Raw genomic sequence first — 26797 nt, forward strand, 5'->3', positions numbered from 1 at the left:
GCACTTTCGTACATATCTGTAATTTATTTTCCTGCCTGTCCCCCTGCTCTAGACTGTAAGCTCCTTGTCGGCGGGGGACTCGTCAACCAATTCTGTTGCACTGTACTCTCCCAAGTGCTTAGTACGCTTCTCTGTACACTTTAAGTGCTCAATAAATACCAATGACTGAATTCATACTGATGCTTTTCGAGAATGCTACTGTTTTTTTGTCTCCGAGAAAGCCAAAGCACGTTTTTTTCCAGTATTCGTAGGACTCATTTGACACCTATTGTACTGGCAGCTTACGTGGGCAATACACAGTATTGGACATAATTATGGACAGAGCACTGTTCTAGGCTCCTATGTATGCAGAGTGATACAGTAGCTTTCTGTGAGGAGAGCAATATATCAACCACTTACTATGGCCTTTCTATTTACAGAACATTTTTTTGAGCATCTACTGTACAGAACACTGGAATAGGCAGAGGGGGACATATAAAAAATAACCCTGCCTGGCTTGAGGGATTTACCATGAGCGTAATCAATCAACAATAATTACTGAGTACCTACTGAGGGGGAGACACACCTGGGAAAACACAGCGGGTGTCCCTGCAAAGCTGAGGATCCTGCTCTGAATCGAAAAAGATCTGGGTTTTAAACACAACCCTGCCACTTGCCTGCTGTGTGACCTTGACTAAGTCACTTAAGTTCTCAGTGCCTCGGTTTCCTCACCTGTTCTCCCTTTTTCCTTAGACTGTGGGCCTGTGTCTAATTTGACCGTACTGCATCTTACCCAGAATTTAGTACAGTGCTTGGCACATAGTAAGTACTTAAATGCCACTATGATTACTATTATTAATATAGCCGAGACAATCTGGCGCAGAAATTCCCTAGCGTGGATGTGGTCAAGGAGCGGGAGCCACAACTTTCAGGTATAATTTCTGACCACTGCAGACATCGTCCTTTGCCCTCAGAGCCAGGACCAAAGGTCTCGGTTTTCGGTTTCCTCCGAAAGACAACCCTCCAGGACCCTAAATCCCCACCCGAAATGGACCCCAAACTTGGTTCTGACCCAGAGGCCGTAAGGACTCCATCTCCTTCTCCAACTACCATGACTGGCCATTCAAGGACCGGTGTGGCAGAGCTGGGTGATGGTCAAAGAAGCCCAGGTGTCGGCTTTTCAATGTCGGCGTGAGCAGGGGGCATCTCCTGTGCTTCCTGTGAACTCTCCCAAGCACTCGGTAGGCATGCGGTAAATACCACGGATTAACTGACTGATAATCTGGGGTCTCCCAGCTCCTGCTCGGAGGTTCTCGGGGTGTGTCGCTAGGCTGGGATGGATGAGGTGGGGAGTCCAACTCGAATGGCTCTGGGTGAAAACAACGGCACTGCCCCAGAGTTGGAGGCCCTTCGGGGCATGAGCCCCCACAGTCCCCCACAGAGTTTATTCAATAGTATTTATTAAACGCTTACTATGTGCAGAGCACTGTACTAAGCGCTTGGAATGTACAAATCGGCAACAGATAGTGACAGTCCCTGCCCTTTGACGGGCTCACAGAGTTGATGCCCGGGAAATGGTACTGGTATTGACTGAGCACCCAATGGGTCTAATGCACTAGATTTAATGCTTAACCCCAAGTGCTCCAACTGTAGACACTCAGCTCCAGTCCAAGCAGTGTCGCATAGTACTAAGAGCCCGTTCTTGGAAGTCAGAGGACGTGGGTTCTAATCCAGCCTCTGCCACTTGTCTACTGTGTGGCCTGGGCAAGTCACTTAACTTCTCTGTTCCTCAGCTACCTCATCTGAAAAATGGGGATTAAAAGTGTGAGGCCCACGTGGGACAATCTGATTATCCTATATCTACCCCAGCGCTTAGAACAGTACTTAGCACATAGTAAGCACTTAACAAATACCATAATTATTATTATTATTATCATCAATGGGATGGCAACACTTTTTCCTCACCCCAGCCTTCTCAGTGACTTCCCATAACCCATGGGCAGAACCTCTCTGCCCCTCCTCTATCACCTGACCTACCCCTGTTCTCAGAACCCAACGAAACCAGCCCTTTCGGCAGCAGAAGCGCCTTGGCTTGGGGTTGGAGGGGCTATTTACGCAGAACAGGAAATGTTGGAGCCGCCAACGGCGTCAACGCGCTTGGGCAGGGCAAGGCACAAAAAAAAACAATTGTGGAGCAACCACCTAGGTGCCCTCTACTCTTCACTGTTATCACATGATTCTATCACTTGAGAAGTTCCTAGACAACATTTTAGCTTGGAAAACCAGAGCTACTGCACAGAGAGAGAGACAGAAAGACTGACAGAGCGACAGAGAGAGTATATTTTTCATTTGGATTCGATTTGGAAATGTATATTCATTTTCCTAAGCCTTCAAGCCTGATTTCATAGCTCCCAAGTCCTTCCTGGCGCAAGAGCACAAAGGAATGAATGCCAGAGGAGCATATGGAAAAAAAAAAACACAACCTTATACATCCAATCCCTTCACTACCAATCAACCGTCCTCTGAGCGAAAATAACCGGTCTCGGCCTGAGTCCTGCAAGGATGCCACCTCCCGCTGAAACAGCGGAGGGATGGATTCCTATAGGGGGATCGGAAAGCCAAGCCAAGCAGTTATATCTTTAAGGGGGAAGAAAATATTCATTCAATCGTATTTATTGAGCGCTGTGTACAGAGCACTGTACTAAGCGCTTTGGAAAGTACAATATAACAATAAGCAGACATGACCCACGTGGCCCTGCCGCACTGGCCGACAGGCACTCACTTGACTGATTTCGAGACTGTATCAGCAGCCCAAATGACTCCAATTATCCCACATCGCTCCCGGTTGAGCAGACAGCGTGGCTCAGTGGAAAGAGCCGGGCTTGGGAGTCAGGGGTCATGGGTTCGAACTCCGGATCTGCCACTTGTCAGCTGTGTGACTGTGGGCGAGTCACTTCACTTCTTTGGGCCTCAGTTACCTCATCAGTAAAATGGGGATGAAGACTGTGAGCCTCACGTGGGACAACCTGATTACCCTGTATCTACCCCGGCGCTTAGAACAGTGCTCTGCACATAGTAAGTGCTAAACAAATACCAACATTATCATTATTATTATTACCAGGCCCCTGACAGTTCAGGTGGCATCTCCCCAAGACCTCAAAAGGAGGAGCCAAAAGAGGGAGAAGCTGATGGGTCTCTCACAGCCGCTCCCTCCGCACGCTATTCCCCGGGCGGGAGGCTCCCAGAACGGCAAGGGATGAAGGGAGAAAACTCAAACGGGGCAGAACCCGCAAAGAACGGCGAGTCCGCGCCGCCGTCTCAGGGAGCAAAATGGACAAGGGAGGGAAAGAGAAGGAGAGCCACTCAACAGGAACCAGAGCAGTTCAAGAGCAGTACTTAGGGCCCAAGGCAGAGAGGCCCTGCCAGCCACACGCAGCCTTTAAATCGAACGGACAGAATGTGCTGCCAGAGAGCTGCCCCAAAAATAATATTACACTTGTCACCCAAGGGATATTAAAAATGAATTCCCTTTATACTGCCGCCCAACAGAAGGAACTGGCCCGAGTGCGACGGGTATATTGTTTTGTCTGATTGACTTGAAATTTGTTTATATTTTAATATTACTAAACGAGGGTTTTAAAATAGCATTTTCAGATAAAATTAAACTTCCAAGTGGCCGGACCAGACATTTTCAATCATTCTCTAATTGAATTACTTTCTGACAAAATTAGCCTAATATTCGAAACGCCGCCCTCTTAGACAGAATGGACTTTCTTTGAGGGTAACCCCCTCTAGACTAGTATAAATTCCCTCTAGACTATAAGCTCGTGTGGGCAGGGAACGTGTCTCTGAACCCTGTTCTATTGTACTCTCCCAAGCGCTTAGTACAGTGCTCTGCACCCAGGAAGCGTTCAATCAACTGATTGACCGATTGATTTAAACCAACCATCGGCCATGACACTGGGGATGATTCTACCCCAGCAAACTATTCAGATAATTTAGGCCTCCAAAGAATATTTCAAGAGCCAGTGGGGGAATGGAACTGCCCAGAGAATTAAGGCAAGACTGTTTCTGACAGCTTAAATCATCCATAATTGGTAGACCTAAATGAAAGCGTTGAATCCAGCCCTGGAGTTTTCTCCCCATAATCCCCAATGGCAATTCTCCGAGAGCTTTCGTGACTGTTTTCCGGTACCTCGTTTGGCTCGCAATTAAGACGGTGGGAGGCCTCGGCTCCAGCCTCCACGCATCCCACCGCTCGCTCCCCAAGGCCCCGGGACTGAGGGTACGACAAGAATCGGCCTCAGATGGTGCCGCACCCTCGATTCTGAGGAAATGGAGACCCTGCCCAGCTGCCCTACCTACCTGGAGGGCGGGCAGTCTTCCTTATTGTTGTATATATACTTTCCCAAGCGCTCGGTACGGTGTTCCACACACAGTTAAGGGCTCAATAAACACAAGTGAATGAATGAATTATGGGAAGCTGCTGGTCCGAGCCCCGGACCGCTGAGAATTCAGCATATCCAGGGGCTACAGGAAGGGAGGCCTCAACCCTTCCTACTGGGGCTGTGATGCTGAAATTCCCAGGGGAAACCCAGGGAGCTCTCCCTGCCCCAGCAGCATCTTCTTCACTTTCAAAGCCATATTCCCCACTCTGAGAGAATTTTGGAAGGCCCATCTCCTCCAAGAGGCCTTCCCTGACTAAGATCCCCTTTCCTCTTCTCCCACTCCCTTCTGCGTCGCCTTGACTTGATCCCTTTATTCATCCCACCTCCCGGCACCACCACATTCATGCCCATATCTGTAATATTATTTATATCGATCTCTGCCTCCACCTCTAGACTGTAAGCTCACTGTGGGCAGGGAATGTGTCTTTTCTATGGGTATATTTTATTCTCCCAAGCGCTTAGTAGAGTGTTCTGCACACAGTAAGCGCTCCAGAAATACGACTGGCCGACTGACCGCATCACACGCGCAGGAATCTGTCCTGGGGAAGGGGCGGCGCACCAAGAGGAAGGATTTAAGACGTCTTACCCCATATTTGCACTGGCGGGAGGTTCCTCCGTACTGGAAGCGACACTGTTCATCGGCGTCATACACCTGACCTGGGGCCACAGCTGGATAAAGAAAGTCACGCTTGGGAGGCTCATTATCAAGGCAAGAACCGCGGCCTGAACTGTTCAACATAAAGGATCAAAGGCAATTAGGCACTCTACGGACCGTTGCAATCACAATTACGATACCCGGGCCGAATTCTCGCTTCTAACAGTGCACGGGTCGGGGAAGGGTTTGAAAGCAACCCATCCTGCCGGCCTAAACACTCCAAACACCGTACAACGGCACATTGGCTGAAATCTTACAACTGGCAGGAATGGAGGGAACTGCCTTTCTGCCCCAACCAATGAGGCGACCGCTCACAATAATCTGTAAGCTTCTTTGGGGCAGGGAATGTGTCTACCAATTTCCCAAACGCTTAGTACTATGCTCTGTACGCAGTAAGCGCTCAATAAATATCATCAAAAGATTGACTGATTGGGCCCTTGTGTATGTTTGGGGGGGTGCTCTAGGACCCCACCCCCCAATTTCAAATCGTTCTGGAGAAACTCGAGGCAGGATTTCATCTTTGTTCTAGAGCCGCCCGTGTGTTTTCAGTGAAAACACATCACATCTGGCAGTAGAGTTAAAAAAAAAAATCAAAACCGAGCAAATAAAAGAAAAAGTGGTTGTAACCCTTCAAGGCTTACTCCACAGACTTCCACCTTGGGCAAAGAAAGCGATTCTGTAGTCAGGGGTGTCCGTAGGGTCTTGAAATATCCTAATGATAAATGGCCTTAATGACAGGTCAGCGGAGAAGCCCAAGATCTTCCCACAAGTGTTTTGGAAGTGTTTAGTCTCTTAGACATTTCATATTTCGGCTAGGGTCATCTGACTCAAAGAAAAAAAAAGAAAAAGAGAGTTCTCTCTTTAGAATCTCTTCTCTTCAAAGTACGTCTGCACTCAAACATAATATTTTAATGTAGTGGAACAAATAATATAAAGAACTCCAAAATCCAGACAGAGTTCCTTTGTTTAGCAAGCCTTAGACTCCGTTAAATATAATTGTTCGGTTTTATGTAGTCAGTGGGCATAAAATAGGACAGATGCTTTTTTACTTTCATTTCAGCTGTGAATAAGTTTGAATTTTTAAAAGAATTCCAATGCCAACATTTCAAAAATGTTTCCAACATTCCTGTCAATTGTGCCGGCACTCAGGCTTCCCCCTCCCGGCCCCCCAAATCTTTTCCATGCACCTTGCCAAAGGAAAATCATTTCACAAGTCAGAGTTCTACAACTGTTATTGAGGGCTCTTCGACTCATTCGCAGATAAGAAAAAGAAACATTTCATTACGGTGCATCTTACAGATATTTTTCATTCAGCGTTTTCGAGGCTGGGAAAAGCGTATCGTCTAATTAAAACAAGACCGCGTCGACACCTGCAACTTCGGTGCTTTTAAAGTCCAAACACATGGTCCCCGGAGGGAGTCATTCAGAGACACGGATGACAGAGTCCACTGAGTCTTATCTCATTCCCAGCCCCCTTCTCCTCTCGCCCCAACTTCCCCTTTCCTCTCCTAGAGGGGACCTCCTCATTGACAGCCCCCGGAAGCGGGGATGGGAGATGCGGCCTGACCTGAATTTGGATGCTTCTACCCATGAGTCACAGAAGGCTGCGGGTCATTACCTCTCCGAGTGGGTCAGGTCCTCCCGGCCAAGTGAAACTCATTGTTTGTCAAAACCCTTTGGAAAAACGGTGCTTTCCTCCCAGGCAACGTGGATCGTTGGCCCCAGACTTTTGCTCCACTGAAGCGGAGGCTCCTTGTGGGGTTGAGGACCGAGTCAACTAACTCTACGCTCAACACAGTGCTCTGCACACAGAAGGAGCTCAGTAAACACCACTGACTCCGCACGACCGGGATCCCCAAAGGTCCTGCAGCGTTCTGGGCCCGAGCATCCCTCTCCGGACTGGTTCTGCAAACCAGACGCTTTCCCTGGCCAGCCGGGGCCCTCCTGCCTGTGCTCTCCCTTCCCAGGCCCAGGCTTACGAACCGTGTCCGTTCAGCTCCGGGAGCCACCACCAGCCTCATCTCTCGGGGAGACTCTGGATTCAAGCTCGCTGAACCAAAAGGATACGGGTTTCGGGACTGACGCAGTTCCACTTGGGGGTCGGGGGAGGGAACGGGGGGACGGGGCGCTGAGCCAGACTTGAATCGGGGATGGGCCGGGAGGGGGTGTTTTGTACTCATTTCCAAGGAAGTGAGCAAACTTGGAAGACCGACGTTTGACGGGGCCGCTCCGGCCAGAAAAGCTCGGTTCTGGGGAAGTCGGAGAGGAACGGGCTCTGGGGAAGGTTTCTGATGCCCAGGACCGAGGGAAAACCGTGGCAACCGAAGGAGCTGGTTCACAACACCGGTAGCAGGACACCGGTAGTTCGACGGCGATGGACACTAATTCCAATTGCCTCATTCTCCTTTTCGTCCTGAGCTGCGACTTCTATTTTCTCCTGGACTACCGCCCCGAGGGCACCTTCGCAAGCCAGGTGCTAAAGGAAGGTAAGAACTTGAAGGTGCGGTGGAGACATGGAAACCCAGAGGAAAAGGAGCAAACGCTTTTGAGGGAAGAATCCTGTGGATGAAAAGCCCCCAGAAATGCTGGACTGTATTCCTCCGCTCAGCACCGGCTCAGAATCTGTCTGAAAGTAACAATTCAGTTTCATTATTGTCAAACAGTAGGGGGACACAGACGCCGCTTCCACCTGACATTTGCCCGCAGGGTGGTTGTGGGCCCGAGAAGGGCCGGCCCAAAGCCGCCTCTCGCCACGGGGTGCAGGGCCGTCTCTCGAGTGGTGGTCCCAGACGCAGAAGTGGCCTGAGGGAAAATCCTTTCCTGATGGTCAACCGGGCAGTTCCATTGATGCTGGGCCCCAGGCAAGGCTGCCCACCGTAAACCCGCTTGCCGCCAGTGGCGATCCAGTGAGAACCGGCACCTCTAAACACCGCCCACCGAGGGGTGCGAGCCGCACGGGTTGATCCACCGCTTCGCTTTTTCTCTCCTCGCTCCCGGACACGTGGAGTGTGTCGCTGTCTAGTCTGAACACATTTGGACCTGGGTCCCTTTTCCACATCCTTTCTGGGATTCCACTTTGGGAAACAGCGTGGAATGCTAGGACACGGTGGGCGTGGGCAAGCCACATGGGCCTTGTTAAGGTAAGCATCTCCGTAGGGAAAGCCAAGACCTGAAGCACACACTGTTGGGTTTCGCCGAGAAGGTTCGTGAAGCCTCTTGGGACCACCTTCATTTTCAAAAACAAGCAGATGGGGCATCGATCATCTGTACTCTCCCCACCCCCGGCTTTCCAAACTTAATGGACCTAAAAGCTCTCCCTTAAACGGCTGCTCTGGAAGGAAGGTGCCCAGCAAGGCAATCCTTCAAAAGCGGGGTTCCCATCTGGCCTCGTACACTGGAACGGAAGTTCTTAAACCTAATGACTGCACCAATCTTCCTTCGGTCCAAAAATTTGGTCTTAAAATCACGTGACTACCAACTTGGAAGGGTAAGGAACCTCACATCTGATTCAACCTTGCAGATTGGCACCAAAAATTTACCAGCCCATAAAAAGGAATTTTGCCCGCCCACTTGCTCTTCAATCCTACACCACCCAGATGCTAGAATGTTGATGAGAAAAATCTACTTTCCTATTGCCCCACCCCAACACAATTGTGACAGGCCATAGGGAAGCAGGCAAGACATTATCTGCAAGGCTGATTTAATTAAGTTGGCATTTTTGACTTTTTTTTTCCTAGCAATCTACTGATTTGCCGAATACAATTCCTAGAATCCTCTACGCCACTCAGAATTAAAAGGAGTTAATTAAGGAATTAACACTCAGCTTACAAGGAATATTTTTCCGGACATTATCAGCAATTACAAAAATGATTTTATGGACCACTCAACTTGTGCACTTTAGACATTAACTCTATTTGCAGTCTTGAAGTCTTCAGCAAATTTTCTACTTCAGACACTGAATTCCCTGTAATCAATAAAGACATTGAAAGGCAAAAGCAGTACACATCAGCCTCTCAAATACTCCTGTTTTCCTGAGCGCCCTCCCCCTCACCCGCCATCTCAGAATACTCCAGACGTGCCCTCTGAGTGAATCTGGAGGAGCACAGGGTTGGTACCAGGAATGCTTTCCCGCCATCGGCTCTGCTCCCCAGCTCGGGGGGGGGGATCATGCGAACCATTCCGCGCTCAAATTTGTAGACCCCTTGCCTCTAGCCAACATGGAGGGCCGAGAGGAAGAATCAGGGGTTCTAAGCTCTTTGGTCAATACTTTACCAAGAGATAAATGACCATGCTTACTGTCATCTGGCAAAACTACAATGGCTTCCTTTAGGATCCATCTTCCTATGAACCCCACGCTTTCTCATCTCCAAGCTCATCCTATCCCAACCTCCCTGTGCTAAAGAGCAAGGGAGGCATTCTCTGCATGTGAGTCTCGGGGGTGTTGTGCCATTTCCTTTGAAAGGGCATCCCAGGGCTCCCTAATTAAATGGGGGAACCCAACTCTACTGGGACAAGTCGGGCAGCTGCCCTAGGTCTCAGGGGTCCCCACTTCAGACTGTGCAGAATGAATCCCAGGGATTTGGGCACGAGCCTATGTGCAGCTAGCTCCAAACGCATACGGTCTCAGCTCCTGGGGAGAAATTCTCCTGAACCCCTTTGGGGATTTCGTGTCTCCCAAGATTGTGCTTGACATAACACAATGAGGATGGAGGGGGCCCTCCCAAGCTTTTAGGTCCATATTTCTGCCTAGGAAAAGGAGCACAATCTTTGCTGGGTAAAGTCATTTTAAATTTCCCAAGCTTGAGCTGTTTCACTCTGGCAGGTTTCCCGGGGCTCTACCTTCCCCCGACCCCCATCCCTCAGCCATCCACACTGATACAGTCAGTGGCAGAGAGAGAAGGAGGAGCAGCCGTTCCAGTGGCCTTAAGACAGTGAGTGGGATGGTCAGGGACTAGTCTAAATTACATTTCCCAGCAACCTCTGCCTCAACTTCTGCCTTTCTCTGCTCCTTGCCCCCTTTCCTTCCACTCCTTGTTATCCCCCTGGCCCCCTAACTCCCTAAGTGATGGACTCAAGACCAGTTTGGGTGTGTGTGTATATGGCAGGAGGAGGGCGTAAGTGGTAGATAATACACAGGGCTTTTCTCTGGGTCTAGCTGTGCCTACCCCTTTGTAGCTGTTCTCGAGCCCCCAAAAGAATTGGGAAGGGAGGGGAACGGATCGAGGAATTACAGGGGAGACCGGTTAATAGGGTGTTGCGGCTGAGTCGGGGAGAAGAGAATGAAGAAGTTGGTCTGGAGCAGCTAGGGAGAGAATATCAGCAGGACTGAGAGAACTTTGTCTGGAGGGTTGGGGTGTCTGACCTGCTGCTTGCTGGCATCTCCCACACTGCACATCACCCATTTCGGGGCCAAGGAGGATGACTTGGATAAGCAGGGCCAAATGAGGACTCTGAGAGGTCCCGACCAACGGGTGGAATGGGGCGCCCGTTCTGCACAGATGGTCCTTGGACCCCACTGAATGAACGGATTTTTCTTCAGTGAGGCCCCCTCACCCTCACTGGTGCACCACGGGTCAATGGGACCCTCAGGGGTCTGCTAAGGGTCGAGAAGAATCTAACAGGTCCGTGGTCCATCTGAGAGTGGATGTCAAGGTGGGCAACCACCTCCCTGTTTTCTTCCAAGTGTCCCTCGAGGCTCCTGCTGGAGGCAGAATCTCGAGTTGGGTCAACCATGGGTCTGGGAAACCCAGGTTTCAGCATCCTTTGTCCTGCTCGAACCTTTCTTCAAAATGCTACTTGCCAAGATCTCCAGACAATGCCATGCTGATCTTATTAATGTTTCCTGAGGAAAGGGAAAGTCTGGGTCTTCTTGGCATTATCTTGGACTCATCTCTCTCATTCAACCCAAATACCATCATTACTGGTATTTATTGAGCACTTATTATGTGCAGACTACTGTATTACGTGCTTGGAAGAATACAGTGCAGCAGAGCTGGCAGACACGTTTCCTGTCGATATTCAACCTGCCACCAAATCCTGTCTGATCAAACTTCACAACATCATTAAAATCCGCCTTTTCCTCTCCTCCCATCCGCTACCACGTTGATCCAAACATGTATCGTACTCCACCTTGATTACTGCATCAGCTTCCTCACTGACTTCCCTGACTCCTGTCTCTCTCCACTCCAATCTTTACTTCACTCTGGATCATTTTTCTAATAAAAAATTCAGTCCACATCTCCCCACTCCTCAAGAACCTCCGGTGGTCATCCACCCACCTCTGCATCAAACAGAGATTCCTCACCATCGGCTTTAAAGACACTCAATCAGCTTGCTCCCTCCTGCCGTATCTCGCTGATGCCCTACGACAACCCAGTCCGCACATTTCGCTCCTCTAATGCCAACCTAAATGCCACAGCCCCATCTCATCTATGCTACACGGGCCCTTTGCCCATGTCCTCCCTTTGGCATGCAACGCCCTCCCGCTTCATATAAGACAATCCACCATTCTCCTACTTTCGCAGCTTGATTAAAATCACATCTCCAAGAGGCCTTCCCAGACTAAGCCCTCATTTCTCTTACTCCCTCTCCCTTCTACACTGCCCTTGCGGTTGACTTTGTACCCTTTAAGCACTTGATATTCATCCCACCCTCAGGCCCACCGCACTGATGTACATATCTGCAATTTATTTCAGTGCCTGTCTCCCCCTCTAGACTAAGCTCCTTGTGGGCAGGGAATGTGTCTACCACCTCTGGGTCTTGTACTCTCCAAAATGTTTACTACAGTGCTCTGCACACAGTAAGCGCTCAATAAATACCTTTGCCTGATTGATTTCATTTGGAACCACAAGAGACCCTGTGGTGGCTCTGGGATCCTTCCACGGACCCTAAATGAATTGGCAGACTGGCCAATTTTCACTCAGAACCTCTGGAGCTGTTGAAAGCAATCAGACATGACTTCTGCCCTCCACCTGAGGAGTGAAAAAACATATCGAAACCAGTCCGGATTGCTCGTGCCTTCTATTAGCTTTGAGCAGGTTGGAGGATAGTGGTCATTTTGTGACCGAACCCAAAGTTTGTCTACTTTCTTGATGGTAGAAGAGTTGCCCCAAGCAGAGAGGAGGGGTCCTACCTCTGAAGCCATTGTTGGGAAACCTCAGACGCCATCTTAGCCAGTCCATTTTAATGGCATACGGCTCTCTATGATCTAAGCAGGATTGTGAGTCGTGTCCCCCCACCCCCAACCACTGCTTTTTTATGGTATTTGTTAAGCGCCATGTGCTAAGCGCTGGGGTAGATACAGGCTAATTGGGCTGGACACAAACCATGTCACACATGGGGCACACAGTCTTAATCCCCATTTTACAGATGAGGTAACTGACGCCCAGAGAAGTCAGGTGACTTCCCTAAGGTCACACAGCAGAAAAGTGGCAGAGGAGGGATTAAAACTCAGATCCTCTAACTCCCAAGCCACTGACTATCCACAACGCGATGCTGCTTCCCTGAATTGCCAAGCTTAAGAGATAGTGGGAGTTGGGGAGTATCAGTTCCCAGGTATTCAAGAAGCACTAGCCACAGGTGTGTACACCCAGCTCTCCCTGAACGCAAGGGAGGCACTCTCTGAAAACTCCACATTCAGAAAAATCTGTGCTGGTAAAACCTGCTGAGCCCAACATCGTACATGCCCAGGAGCTGTTTCCTGCGACACTATGCACATGCTTGAGCTGTTTCATGCGACACCGTGGCCCGTCATATCCAAACAAGCTCGCTTTATCAGAACGTTCCTCAATTCTCTTGCGGCGCTTGAGCCCAAAGGAGTAGTGATATCCCGCATCCAGGGAGGATGGGGCAAAAGAGGAATCATGCTTCCGATGATCTCCACCCCTTTGCCTGGCAGGCTCAGGCCTAAGGACCTGCCTGAGTGGACTAGAGGGTTCTGGAGTTTTTTCCTCTGGTTTTTCCCCACAGGATCTTGCTTGTGGATGGGCAAGAGTTCATCCACAAACGGCTCAGGACGGGACAGCATGTCAGCAAACAACACCTGCCAAAACGCTCAGCTGGGCCTGGGCCTTCTCTTGCCACTCTTGCCTTCTCGAGCGCAGTTAAATGGTGTCAGTTTAGGTGTCACCAATGATCTCAATTTGGGGCTGAGGTGGTGGACACCGTCGAGTCGGTCCAACACCATCGGGTCGGTCCACTGCTTGATCGCGTGACAGTGCTGAGTGGGGGCAAGGCCCCAGATGCCTGCTTTAACTGAAAATCCGAGGTCCAGAAGGACATTGAGCCCCATGGAATTCCACCAGTGAAGACGCGGCTCTGATTCCCCCTTAAACTACAAGCTCCTTGTGGGCAGGGAAAGCGTGCTGCTCCAACTATACTCTCCCAAACTCACAGTGCTCTGAACTGCACCTAGTAGACGCTCAATAAACACCACTGACTGAGGGTTCCCAAATGTTTACTTCTGAAATGGAGGATGAAATTTTCCAGTCAAAACCCCTTGGATAGACAGTCGGTGAGGCGGGTTCTTTGAAACGTCTCCTCTCACTTGAAGAAGGAGAAGAGTTTGGAGGAAAGTCTCTTGGAGATCCAGTCTGCAACGTATAACAATGTCTCAGTCACCCCTCTGTGGTTCGTCCGTGTTTCCTATGGGCAGCCTTTCTCTGTTGCATGGGGGAGGTGAGGCAACCGGGCCACAGCCCGAGTCAGAGGTGGCCAAGCTATGTCACACAAGGCAACCTGGTGGGCAGTGACGGCCTGGTGAACAGGTGCCCGGCCCTGCTTGCAGCTCCAGCTCTCGTAGCGGCAGCCCTCGGCTCTCTGGCCCCAGCTCTGCCGGCAAAAGCTCTGGTGGCCACTCCTCTCGTGGCCTCTGCTCCCACGGCCGCAGCTGGAGGTTTGTTAGCTCAGGGGCACCACCGTGTTCACTGCTCCGACGTTGGTCAGAGTTATCTGGTACAGCTCCCGATCATGTGTGCCTTCCAAGTACCAGTGGCTTCTTTCCACATATCCGACTCATCTGAGCCGGATCACTGAGAACATACTGAATGGTGGATCCATCTGCCTTAGGGAGCTCCAACCCTGAGCTCTGAATCTACCCCAGCAGATCGTCCTGGATGAAGGATGGACTTCACCGCAGGAAATTAGGGACCTTTAAAAGCCCAACATTCCAAATCCAACCTCTAGATTCACGAGAGCCTGTCGGAATACATAAATCCTCAGGATGTGCCCAGGGTAATCCCAGCCTGACAATGAGGTTCCAGAAATACTGGGACCCTCTGTTTCTTTTACTCGCTCAGCACACTTTCGATGGCTCTTCCCAGCCTTCCTCAGACCACTGGGGTTACAGGTCACCAAGAAATCCGAAGCACAGATGATGAGTGGTGGGCTTTCATTTAGGTTCTCAATATGCTCTGACTCTTCTCCGCATCGTACCTCATAGGCCTGGAAGACCTTTACCTTCAGCCCAGATCCACCCACCGCTCCCGGGTGCTCTGCAGTGCCGCAGCAGCTGGATGCTGGGTGGGGGGGGGCTTGCCCCTTTGGGGCTCACAGCCCACAGTACAGACACTGGAGTCACTGGGGGGGGTTCTTTTTTTCTGGGGACCACCCATTCACGGGCTGTCTTGTATGGGAAGGACAGTCCCGAGACCCAGAATGGAGAAGTGAAACAACGCTTACCAGGCAAAGCAACCTTTAAAAGGAAATAACCAATTTAAATTACAGAGCTCCAACTGTTATCTAAAACAAATAGATAAGCAAAGACACTACCACCATTCTGCCTCAAAGGTCAACATTACAGAGGTTTTACCTCATCAGTTGGGCCCGGTGGTTGAAAAGCAGTGCCTTAGGAGACCCCAGCCCTGATTTCTCACTTCCCCCCATTGGGGAACCAGCAGACTCACCATATTACCGTGCCCTGACAAACACACTAAATACCTCTCACTTGTAATGGGCACCACACGAAGAGAACCAGCTTTCTTTACTAACTCCTGTACTTCATGATTCCTGGGTTTGAATGTCCATATATATTCTCCTGCTTTTCCCCAGCACTTAGTATGGTGCTTTCCACACACTAGGTGCTCAGTAAATACTACTATGTGACATTTCCCACTGACTGTGGTTTAGGGCTTTGAAAATGGGCTTGTCTTCTCAAAAAATGGATCTGTGGGACGGGGCGGGGCATAACGGTGGGAAATTCTTCCAACAGAAATTCTGAGGTTGGTGGTCTGATTCTTATCATTTGACCAATTTTCAGGCTCCACCTTTCCTGTTTCTTTTCTCTCCGCCCAAAGATAACAGAATCCTAAAGGCATCATAGAAGCTAAAACCCAAACTTTGGGCGGGAGAGCACAGATAAATCCAGTTTCTTGACCCAGATTTCGGCACCAGCCACTGCTCTGGACCTGTCTGCCCTCTTCCCAGGAGGCTCAGTGTCAGGATATAGCTTTCCCTGGAGTGGCTGATGGTGGTGAATCAGACAAGGACCTGCCATCTCACCGGTGCCATTTGTGGGGTGGGGAGCATGGACAGGGATGGGACCGTGACCTTTCCTCATGTCATGCCCACAGAGGCCACCTCCTCATTGCCTCCAGAAGCACCTCGACCTCACCTCAGGGTTAGGGAGCCTGGCTGGGCTGTTTATAAAACCTTCCGATTGCCTCCGTAGCTTTCCCAGCAGGGCTCTCTGCTTTCCTGCCCCAGGGCCCCTCCCTGCACTTTGCTTCCTGAATCCCTGGAACACCATGGGACTTCGGCTTCCCACCGTCAAAATCAAGTTGAAGACACGTTGGTGGGGCCCCTAAACAACAAATCGTGGCATCTGCTGGGTGCCTGGCACTGCTCCTTACTTACTAAAACCACCGTCCTGACGATTTTTTCAATCCGCCCTCCGTGCCCCACCACATCCCTGGTGCAGCTCCACTGAAATCTGCTTACCAGAGCTGAGCCTCTGGAAAAGACCGAAGAGGTCTTGCCACCACTTTAAAAGACTTCAGGCATTTCCCCACTTTCTTATTCAAGCCTCAAGAACGAAGCCGGGTAAAAATTCCTGGTTTCACCCCGAACTGCGTGTAGCTCACGGAGGAGAAATCTCTGGAGCAGCTTTTCATCTCCCTCCGGAGATTACTTACTCTAGAAAGCTGGTGATGTAGTCCCTGCTGCAGGTAGACCAGGAGAATGGATTAGTGTTGGCCGTGATGTGAGCGGCCATGAGCTTTGCAGCTTCGTGACCTTTGGTCCCACAAGAATTCCCAATTCCATCGTGGTTCATGCCGAAACTGTCCAAAAACAAAACGGAGAAAGGAGAGAGAAGAACAAAGAGGGGAGAGAGAAGATAAAAGATCCGTTACTTTCCTTCGGGGGCAGGAAATCTTTCTACCAGCATGCAGTTTCCCCACCGATGGGGCTGCTCTTCGGAGCTACAGGGGGTCTTGCGGAGGAGATGTGCTGGAGAAGGGAGCTTTTCCAAAAACCCAGCTCAGTTCTGTAACTGAGGAATTTTGTGGAGATGATCACCTTTCCCAACTCTGCGCTTAGTACAGTGTTCTGCATGCAGTAAGTGCTCAATAAATAACAATGACTGATTTCCCAGACACCTAGGATTTCTCCTCCCAAGGACCACGGGACCACAGTGACAGGGGTCGGCCATGCGCCGGCCTTTAATAGACACATCCTGGGAGGAAGACTAAAACTGCAAACTGTCATGACAAGAAACCTGCTTCCTGATATCTCCTGCTGCAAGCTGTTGGAGCAGTTCGGGATCAATGGAAAAATTGAAGAAAAGGCCCCTGTTGGTCAGGGGTCAGCAGGTGGGCGTAGAGAGAGACCCGAGAGGTAAGGGGAAGGAAGTCGACAGGAATCAAGGCACACACACCATGAGGATGATCGGTCGCTTCAGATGGTCCTGCATTCAGTCAGTACTGATTCAACCAGGCCACATGTGGTATTTCTCCAAAAACACGGCCATTGTGAGCAGCTATCGACCAATCTATCAGTCAGTGGTATTTATTGAGCACTTACTATGTGTGGAGCACTGTACTAAGCACTTGAGAGAGTATAAAATAAGAAAGTTGGTAGACATGTATCGCTCAGGAGACGGCTGACCCGGCGTAGGTGTGCTATAAGATTGACTGAGCAGTGGCTGAGGCAATACAAAGACTCTACAACAATCCTTCAGCATAACGATACCCACAACAGAGAAAATCAGCGCCCGAAAGGTGAAGGCAATAAAAAACGACTACAACAACAATAAAAAAATCAGGACCCTCAGACAACATCTGAGAAGTTTCTCCTACTGCAAAAATGAAAATCTTGAAAATACGTTAATGAGACTGTCCATAAAACAGTCAGAGTATTTATTCAGCGTTTTATCAAGGGCCTAGCACTGGCCTAAGCATTAAGATGGATACAAGATAATCACACTGGACCCAGCTCCCGTCCCATAAGGGGCTCGGAATCTGAGTGGGAAGTAAATAGATTTCTTATCCCCATTTCACAGAGGAGAAAACCAAGGCCCGGAGAAGTTGTGACTAGCAACAGTCACCCAGCGGCCCAATGGGGGAGGTGGGGCTAGGAGCCAGGTCTCTTGAATCCCAGCCTTGGGCTTTTTCCACTAGCCTATACTGTCTCTCCTCTTGCAAAGAAAAGGCAAACTGATAAAAAACAACGGCTGCCTGGCTATTCAAAACAGTTGCCATGAAGTATAGAAAGTCAAGAGAGAAAACAATAGGAAATCAGTGCTTCACTGTAATCTAATTTTACCAGACCTGGCAATATGGAAAAATTTGATTGCTCTGAGGGTGTACCACTGATTGAAAACATGATGGGACTCTGTAAGCCCCTAAAAACGAAATATCTGATGTAATGAGGTTCCAGGAAGAGAAAACCTGGGAAGATGGAATCCAGCAGTCGGCATTGGGTGGTAGAGCTGACCAGGATGGGGTTGCGGGGAGGGGAGGGTCATAATAATATTAATTGTGGTATTTGTTAAGCGCTTACTATGTGCCGGAATTAAGCACTGGGGTGGATACAAGCAGATTGGGTTGGACACAGTCCCTGTCCCACATGGGGCTCACAGCCTTAATACCCATTTTACAGATGAGGAAGTTGAGCGACTCTCCCAAGGTCACCAAGAAGACAAGTGGCGGGACTGGGATTAGAACCCAGGTCCTTCCATTTCCCAGGCCCATGCGCTATCCACTAGGCCAAGCTACTCCCTCCAAGACATTCATGGAGCCAGTAACAGGAAAGCCCCAGGTCCTGACTAGGGTGCAATTCCTACTCTCGGAAACTCCTGGGAGCACAGGGAACATTTGGGAGATGTTTCATACAGATCCCGAGGAGACCCCATTGGCCTGCTGGGTGCTTGTGGCACCCAGCCACCCATCTTCGGGAAGCGGCTTTCTCTGGCCAAAATATAACGACACCTGCAAGCTAGGCAGAACTGACAGCAAACACCCTCCTTTCTCCTGCAAGCTAATGACATCGAGAGAAACGGCAGCCCGAATCTCACAGGGGGGCCTAGGGCGTTCAGGACAGAGTTACATCACCATTACAAACTGTGCGAGTTCGTTAGACCATTAGAAAAAGTGAAATCTGGCTACAAAGACGTCTTATTTTCCCTCCCCTTGTGTCACAGGGACACTAAAGACTTCACATGCTGGCAACGGGGCAACATAGGCAACACACTAAAGGTCCAACTACACGTTCAATTGCTAATTGAGAAAAAAAATGAGTTTATTGCCTCAGTGGTAACTGGGGTCGATCCGAGACAATTTAATCAGACAGTCCCAGGCCCGCACAGGGCGCTCAATCTCAGAGGTTAGATCCAAGTCTGGCCAGCCTCTGGCCTGTCGGACAAGAGTCGTAGGAACTGATGACTAAATCGGCACCCAGTCCTCAGAGGAAACAAGGACCAGGCCCCAGGTTTGATTTCAGAGTCCTCCCAAAGAAATGCTTTTCCAGAACCTTATTTGGCATCATTTCACGCCCTGCAACCAGTGCAAGTGAGCTTCTGTCCAATCGTTGAGATGGACTGTACTATCGACAGATACTGAAGCGAGGGTAACAGGGCCAAACATAGCAACGAAATCAAAATGTGTATTCTGTAGGGAAAATGAGAATCTTCCAGGGCAGACAGGGGCGGGCCAAGTTGGGGCGGCGAGCGCCCTTCAGTAACCGACTTCCCGACTCTTTGATCTGCTGATGGTGGGGAGGGCGCATGGCACGGCCCATTTACTCAGATATGCAGGATTCGGGTCGGGGTCATCTGTAGAGTTCGGCCAGCCTGCACAACAGGGGAAGTGTTTTCAAAGTGTTTCAGGCAGCACAGCGGGATTGCGGTTTAAGTGTTGGGGAGGGGGAAGAAATGCTGATAAGCAGCAAACATTTCTGGAACGAGCCCGGCATTCTCTGGAAAGATCAGTGACCCTCAATTCTGGTCTGGAAGTTGCTGCTTTCTAGAGAATCCAAAGGCAATTCCCTTGGAAACCTGAACTGGAATTCACAGTGCTCTGGATGTTGCCTTAACCTTTCTTTTAACCGATCCTTTCATCAATTCGACTCCTGCTTTCGTTCAGTACTGTGACATTTTATTACATTCCATTTCCTTGATCATGATGCTCAAACGGAAGACTAATGATCTTAGTATCTTGTAATGCTAAACTCAGAAATACATTTTCCACGAAGCACAAGACATGAATCTCTTTTAGTGAAAAGTACAAACCTAACCACATCACAGAAACCTGAATTGTTTTTCTAAGTCTCACATTTATGACATTTCGGTCTATTCAGGCAATAAGTCATCATTACTAGGGCCCCAGTGAAATCCTTCTTGCATTCACTGAAGGAGAGCGTGTTTTCACAAGTGCACAATAACAGCAGACAAGAAACATACCGAAGGGAAAGAGACGTTTCTTGGGTCTCAAAATACGGACACAAGCCCATGACCATTTACCCAACTGGAAGCATCGGGCCATATCTCACTGAATGTGAATTTCCTTCGCCTTTTAATCAGCCAATTAATGGTATTCGTCGCGTGCTTATTGTGGGCAGAGCACTGTACTAACTGCTTGGGAGAGTACAATGTAACAGATTTGGTAGACACATTCCCTGCCCATGAGGAACTTATAAGCATTCTCTTCTTCCCTTAGTCCAAGGGAGGGAAGCGGCAGGGCCTAGTAGATCTTGGAGTCAGAAGGACCTGGGTTCTAATCCCAGCTCCGCCACATGACTGCTATGTGACCTTGGAAAAGTCACTTCACTGGACCTCAGTACCCTCAACTGTAAAATGGGAATTAAGACTGGTGAGTCATGGCTGTGTCCAACCCAATTGGCTTAATACAGCGTGTGGCACAGAGTAGGCCCTTAACAAGTACCGTGGCGGGGGCGGGGGGAAATAAAGAGGAACCAGAGCTATAATCGCAGGGACCGGTGCCTCTCCGAAAGCAGAATCTTCGGATGGCTCCTGTAATCCCCTAGAGGTGGTTGGGGCGTGGATGGCAATATTTTCACGATAGAGGGAGGATGGAAGAAAACAGCTCCAGGTGCTTCAAGGACCAGATATGAGACCACGGCAAGGTGCGGTCTTGGTACGTGCTGGGAGCTGGGACCCGGGGCCCACACCGGCCTTTTCAGTGACTCACACCCCGGTGGGTGAATTTCCCCATCAGTCGTGCTGTCTCTGCAATTGAAGGACAACTGAGCGACTATGTCTGCATGCCCGTGGGTGTGTTTGTGTGTGAGAGACAGAGTGAGAGAGAGATGATTGTGCACAATCTGTGTGCAGGGAATGCCTGTTATACTGTACTCTCCCAACCACTTAGTACACAGTAAGCGCTCAATAAATACAACTGACTGAAGAACAAAAGGGTTGGGTCGATGCCAGCGTGAGGTCTCGCTCTGCTCCACTGGCCCCAACTAACTCATTGTAGTTTCACCGCAGCCTTCTGCCAGTGCCCTAGTGATCCGCGTGAGAGAGATGCCAACCTCATGACAGTTTGGGGCCAGGGGGAAGAGAGGGAGGAGAAATGTGCCAATCTCTCGGCTTTTGAAAGGACATGGCTTTCTGGGGAGCTCAGCCAGGAACTCCTGGGCTCCACATCCATCTGGGAGGTCCTTGGAACTGAAGAGGGAGAAGAATTTATTAGCCGGGGAAGAGCGGGAGGGGAAGGGGGTGGAGGGGTCGGAGTCTGTCCCAGGAAGGAGTCTGAATCTGGGAGGGAACCAAGTCTGAGATGATCCTGCCTTTTTTCCTTATTAAAAAAAACAACCCAAACGTTCTGCAGTTCGTTATTGAAGAACGGCATCAAGCAGAAGTCAATGGGATTCTCCGGGGGAAACTGTTCCAAGGCAGCCACCCTCCACAATCTGCTCGCGCGACAGTGCCTGGAAACGTTTTCCCCCTTCAGCATTCCCTGCCGGCGGCCCCTTCCGGAGAGAGCCCGGTGGCCCTCATCATGTGCTGGACGAGCGCCCATGGGTACGGCTAATTAATACACCGAAGCAGCAGGGCCTAGTGGGAACAGCCCGGGCCCGGGAGTCAGAGGACCTGGGTTCTAATCCCCGTTCCTCCACTTACCTATTGGGTGACCTTGGGCAAGTCATTTAACTTCTCTGGGCCTCAGTTCTCCTGTTCTCCCTCCTACTTAGACTGCGAGCCTATGCAAGACAGGGACAGTGTCTAACCTACCTAACCTGTATTATAATAATAATAATGATGATATTTGTTAAGCGCTTACTATGTGCCAAGTACTGTTCTACGTGCTGGGGTAGATACAAGGTAATCAGTTCGTCCCATGTGGGGCTCCCAGTCTTAATCCCCATTTTCCAGATGAGGTAACTGAGGCACAGAGAAGTTAAGTGACTTGCCCAAAGTCACACGGCAGACGAGTGGCGGAGCCGGAATTAGAACCCACGACTTCTGTCTCCCAAGCCCGTGCCGTTTCCACTAAGCCATGCTGCTTCTCTCATCTACCCCAGCGCTTAGAACAGTGTTCGACACATAGTAAGTGCTTAACAAATACCATAAAGAAGATATCAGTTGGGCCTCATTAATAATGCTAATACTGGAGAAGCAGCGTGGCTCAGTGGAAAGAGCACGGGCTTTGGAGTCAGGGCTCATGAGTTCGAATCCCAGCTCTGCCACTTGTCGGCTGTGTGACTGTGGGCGAGTCACTTAACTTCTCTGTGCCTCAGTTCCCTCATCTGTAAAATGGGGATTAAGACTGTGAGCCCCACGTGGGACAACCTGATTCCCCTATGTCTACCCCAGCGCTTAGAACAGTGCTCAGCACATAGTAAGCGCTTAACAAATACCAACATTATTACTACTAATAATGATATTAGTTAAGTGTTTACTATGGGTCAAGCACTGTTCTAAGCGCTGGGGGAGATACAAATTAACCAAGCTGGTCACAGCCCCCATCCCACAACAGGGTCAGAGTCTCGTCATAGATTCTTCCCTGCGGGAAAGGTTGTGATTGAAGGGGACGAGCTGAACCACCCTATTTACGAGCTGAAATTTATCCTATTTATTTTGTTAACGAGATGTACATCACCCTGATTCTATTTATTTGCTATTGTTTAAATGAGATGTTCTTCCCCTCGATTCTATTTATTGCCACTGTTCTTGTCTGTCCGTCTCCCCCGATTAGACTGTAAGCCCGTCAAAGGGCAGGGACTGTCTCTGTTACCGATTTGTACATTTCAAGCGCTCAGTACAGTGCTCTGCACATAGTAAGCGCTCAATAAATACTATTGAATGAATGAATGAACCCTGAATTTCCACCTTTCCTCGGAACTGACTTTCACTGGACAAGGCGAGCCCTTGTAGTCCCCTTGGCCGAATGCTGGCTGATTCCCTTTCGCCGCTCATTAAGTTCCATTTAGCTTGATGGGCTTTGAATTAGGTGCCAATTGGGGGAAGTTGTTAGGTGGGATGAGTCGCTGGGACCAGGAAGTCATTGCAAGCGTATGCTTCCCCACACCCTCAGAACCCTCCGGGATCCCGTACTCCTTCCGCCAACAAGTAGACGCTTCTGACCACGGACCTCAATTCGCTCTCTCCCTGCTACTTAGCCACTCCTTTCACCCACTGCTCCCCAGCTCGTACTCTGTACCTCTCAAGCTACTCACTCTGCTTCAATCCCATCTCTCTAATAATAACAATAATACCAATAATAATGATGTTGGTATTTGTTAAGCGCTTACTATGTGCAGAGCACTGTTCTAAGCACTGGGGTAGATACAGGGTAATCAGGTTGTCCCACGTGAGGCTCACAGTCTTAATTCCCATTTTACAGATGAGGGAACTGAGGCCCAGAGAAGTGAAGTGGCTTGCCCACAGTCACACAGCTGACAAGTGGCAGAGCCGGGATTCGAACCCATGACTTCTGACTCCCAAGCCCGGGCTCCTTCCACTGAGCCACGCAGCTTCTCTAACAGTGTATCACCTCTCTTGGGACTCTGTTTCCACCCGTTAAATGGCCATTAAATACCTCTTCTCCCTCCCTTTTCGACTGAGGCCCAAGTGGGAGAGAGACTGTATCTGATCTGGTTGTCTCGCATCAACCCTAGCTTGGCTCATAGCGCTTAATCCATACCATCATTAATTATCAATTGAATCAGAGAGGGAAGAAGCTCTAGCGACAGAGTCCAGTCCCTTTGTAAGCAGTGCTTATAAGAACTCCCCAACACTCAAAGAAAGGGCTCCTCCCAAATGGCCCTTATGCTCGCGTGGCTCAGTGGAAAGAGCCCGGGCTTGGGAGTCAGAGGTCATGGGTTCTAATCCCGGATCTGCCACTTGTCAGCTGTGTGACTTTGGGCAAGTCACTCAACTTCTCGGTGCTTCAGTTACCTCATCTGGAAAATGGGGTTTAAGACTGTGAGCCCCACGTGGGACAACCTGATCACCTTGTTACCCCACAGTGCTTAGAACAGTGCTTGGCACATAGTAAGCGCTTAACAAATGCCATCATTATTATTATTATTTTTTCCATGAACAGTGAAGCAGGGTGGCCTAGTGGGGAGAGCCCGGGCCTGGGAGTCAGAAGACCTCGGTTCTAATCCCAGTTCTGCCACAGGTCTGCTGTGTGACCTTGGGCAAGTCGCTTCACTTCTCTGTGCCTCAATTACCTCATCTGTAAAAAAACAGGGATTAAGACTGTGAACCCCTCATGGGACATGGACTGTATCTATACCAGCGCTCGGTAGCAGGAAGATAGTAAGCGCTCAACAACACCGTTCAGAAAACCCAAAAACATAGAGCCCTTTCCTAGCTAGACTAAAAGCTCGTTGTGGGCAGGGAGCACGCGTGACTACCGACTCTATTGTACTATACCCTCCCAAGGGTTTAGCACAGTGCTCTGTGCTCATTACCACTAATTGTCAGTAATTGGGTTAGCGTTTGTGTTTTTACTCAGGTGGATTTCCGGCTCACTTCAGCTCTTTTCCAATCAACCAACAGTATCTCTTGAGCAACGACTGAGTGGAGAGCACCGCGCTTAGAACTGTGCTCGGCACATAGTAAGCGCTTAACAGATACCAACATTATTATTACCCAGCACCTGGGAGAGGACAAGGGAGTTAGTAGACCCTATCCCTGCCTCCATGAAGTTTCTGCTCTAGAGGGAGAGAGAAAAAACTCATATAATTTACCGATGATAGGAGAAGGGAAAAGGAGACGGGGATATTACCCAGAGGAGAGTCGGTAGTCCAGCCCCTATTCTTTCCTTCACTGAACGACAGAGGAGACGGCAGTTAACCACGTAGCAGGATATATGAATGAACTAAGTAAATAAAATGCTTCCCTCATTAATTCCCAGACTCGGGCCATTCCAATCGCTCCAGAGCTTAACACACGCCTCTTTAACCGATGCCCTGCCCTTATGCCGCGGCTGTTTACCCTCTTCTATATCTTTCACACTGTTTCTTTAGACACTTGAGCACCTTGATTTCTCCTTTGTGCTATCCCACGGCCATGAACCAGCCTCTGCACCTGCTGTTCACCGTGCTCCTGGAGTGATTCAAATGGAATCCCAAGGGGCCCCGGATAGGATAATGATAATTATGGTATTTGTTAAGCGCTTACTATGTGTCAAGCACTGTTCTAAGCGCTGGGGGAGATACAAGGGAATCAGGTCGTCCCACGTGGGGCTCACAGTCTTAATCCCCATTTTATAGATGAGGAAACTGAGGAAGAGAGAAGTTAAGCGACTTGCCCAAGATCCCACAGCAGACAAGTGGCGGGGGTGGGATTAGAACCCATGTCCTCTGACTCTCAAGCCCATGCTCTTTCCACTAAGCCATGCTGCTTCTCTGGGCTCACCTTCAAAATGAGGGCACTGCAAATCAATGCAGTTGGGTACTGAGACCAAATCAGCCCAGCAAATAATCGAAATAATTATGGCATTTGTTAAGCGCTTCCTATGTGCCAGGTGCTGTACTAAGTGTTGGGGGGAATATAAGCAAATCGGGTTGGACACTCTGGGTTCCCAGTCTTAATTCCCATTTTACAGATGAGGTACCCGAAGCCCAGAGAAGTGAAGTGACTTGCCCAGGGTCACCCAGCAGACAAGTCACAGAGTCGGGATTTGTTTAGCAACCTAAAGTAGCATGGCACAGACAACAGAGGGCGATTGCCTTGGTGAATGGGTGAGACGGTCTAATCCTAAACTCTTTCTAGTAAGGTGTCCAAACCACAGGCCTTCCCAAAGAGAAATCCCAGAATGGCAGGTCGGCCTTGCTGGACTCCTCAGCTCAGTCTGCGATCCCGACTTTTCACTTCGCTCTTCCTCCCCTCCGATCAGCACGAAGCTTTACCGCTAAAGCCATCCCTCTCCCTCACCTTTTCAGCCTGCTCACCACGGGCCCTCCACCCCGCTGCTCCAAATTCCACCTTCTTTCGGTGGAGTTTCCGCGATACCACTTTAGGCTGAAGAACAGCATGTGTATATGAGTTTGTACATGTGCGTGCATTTGTGTGTGTGACAGAGAGAGAGATGCAGCTGGGACCGTGGGTGCCGGATTAACCTTTTCAGCTACGCTCCCAAGCATGGCTGAACTTCACCATCGATGGCGCGCCCTCTGTAACCCGGAGTCCAACTACCTGCATATACGTTTGTTCTGAAAAGACCTCCTGACACTGAGTCACTTATCTTCTGGCCGTCTGTCTCCCCCGATTAGATTGTAAGCCCGTCAAGGGGCAGGTACTGTCTCTATCTGTTGCCAAAATGTACATTCCAAGCGCTTAGTACAGTGCTCTGCACTTAGTAAGCGCTCAATTAATACAACTGAATGAATGAATCCCACGTTAGACACTGTCCTTACACAATGACCTTCAAAATACTCTCTTCAAACATTAGCCAACTTTTGGTTCGATCTCGGTCCTCTCCTCCTCCTCCTTCCCCCACCACTTCCACTGCTTCTCCAAGAAAGAGTAACTACGCAATGACATAATGTATAACTACACAGACTTTCAGAGTGTGGGCCCTTCCCCTCTCCCTTAATGATGTGCTTTCGGCGTGTGCTCGGAAGCCAGTCTAGACCAGTCTAGACTTAAACACAGCCCCCCGCCACAGCTGTCCGCCGGACAAGGAAACCGGCCTCTGTTTCTGGTGCGGAGATGGTGAGTGCGAGAGTGGCCCAGTCGGGGACAAACGATTCCCCTCCGGACGTCAGAAACGGTTATTATACCCCAGGCTGGGCACTCCCACTATTC

At 49.7% G+C, this 26797-nt stretch overlaps 1 protein-coding gene across 1 annotated transcript in view; it reads right to left on the minus strand.

Moving 5' to 3' along the window:
• The window catches only part of ADAMTS6 (ADAM metallopeptidase with thrombospondin type 1 motif 6), a 94879-nt gene that overhangs the window by 63920 nt on the left and 4162 nt on the right, over nt 1-26797 (minus strand). The window contains exons 3-4 of the mRNA XM_029075956.2: nt 16212-16358; nt 5014-5155 (exon numbers count right to left, since the gene is read on the minus strand). Of these exons, the coding sequence (XP_028931789.2) occupies nt 5014-5155; nt 16212-16358 (289 nt within the window). The remainder of the gene's footprint in view (nt 1-5013; nt 5156-16211; nt 16359-26797) is intronic.

This window comes from Ornithorhynchus anatinus, chromosome 1 (genome assembly GCF_004115215.2).
Source record: "Ornithorhynchus anatinus isolate Pmale09 chromosome 1, mOrnAna1.pri.v4, whole genome shotgun sequence".
Lineage (NCBI taxonomy): Eukaryota > Metazoa > Chordata > Mammalia > Monotremata > Ornithorhynchidae > Ornithorhynchus > Ornithorhynchus anatinus.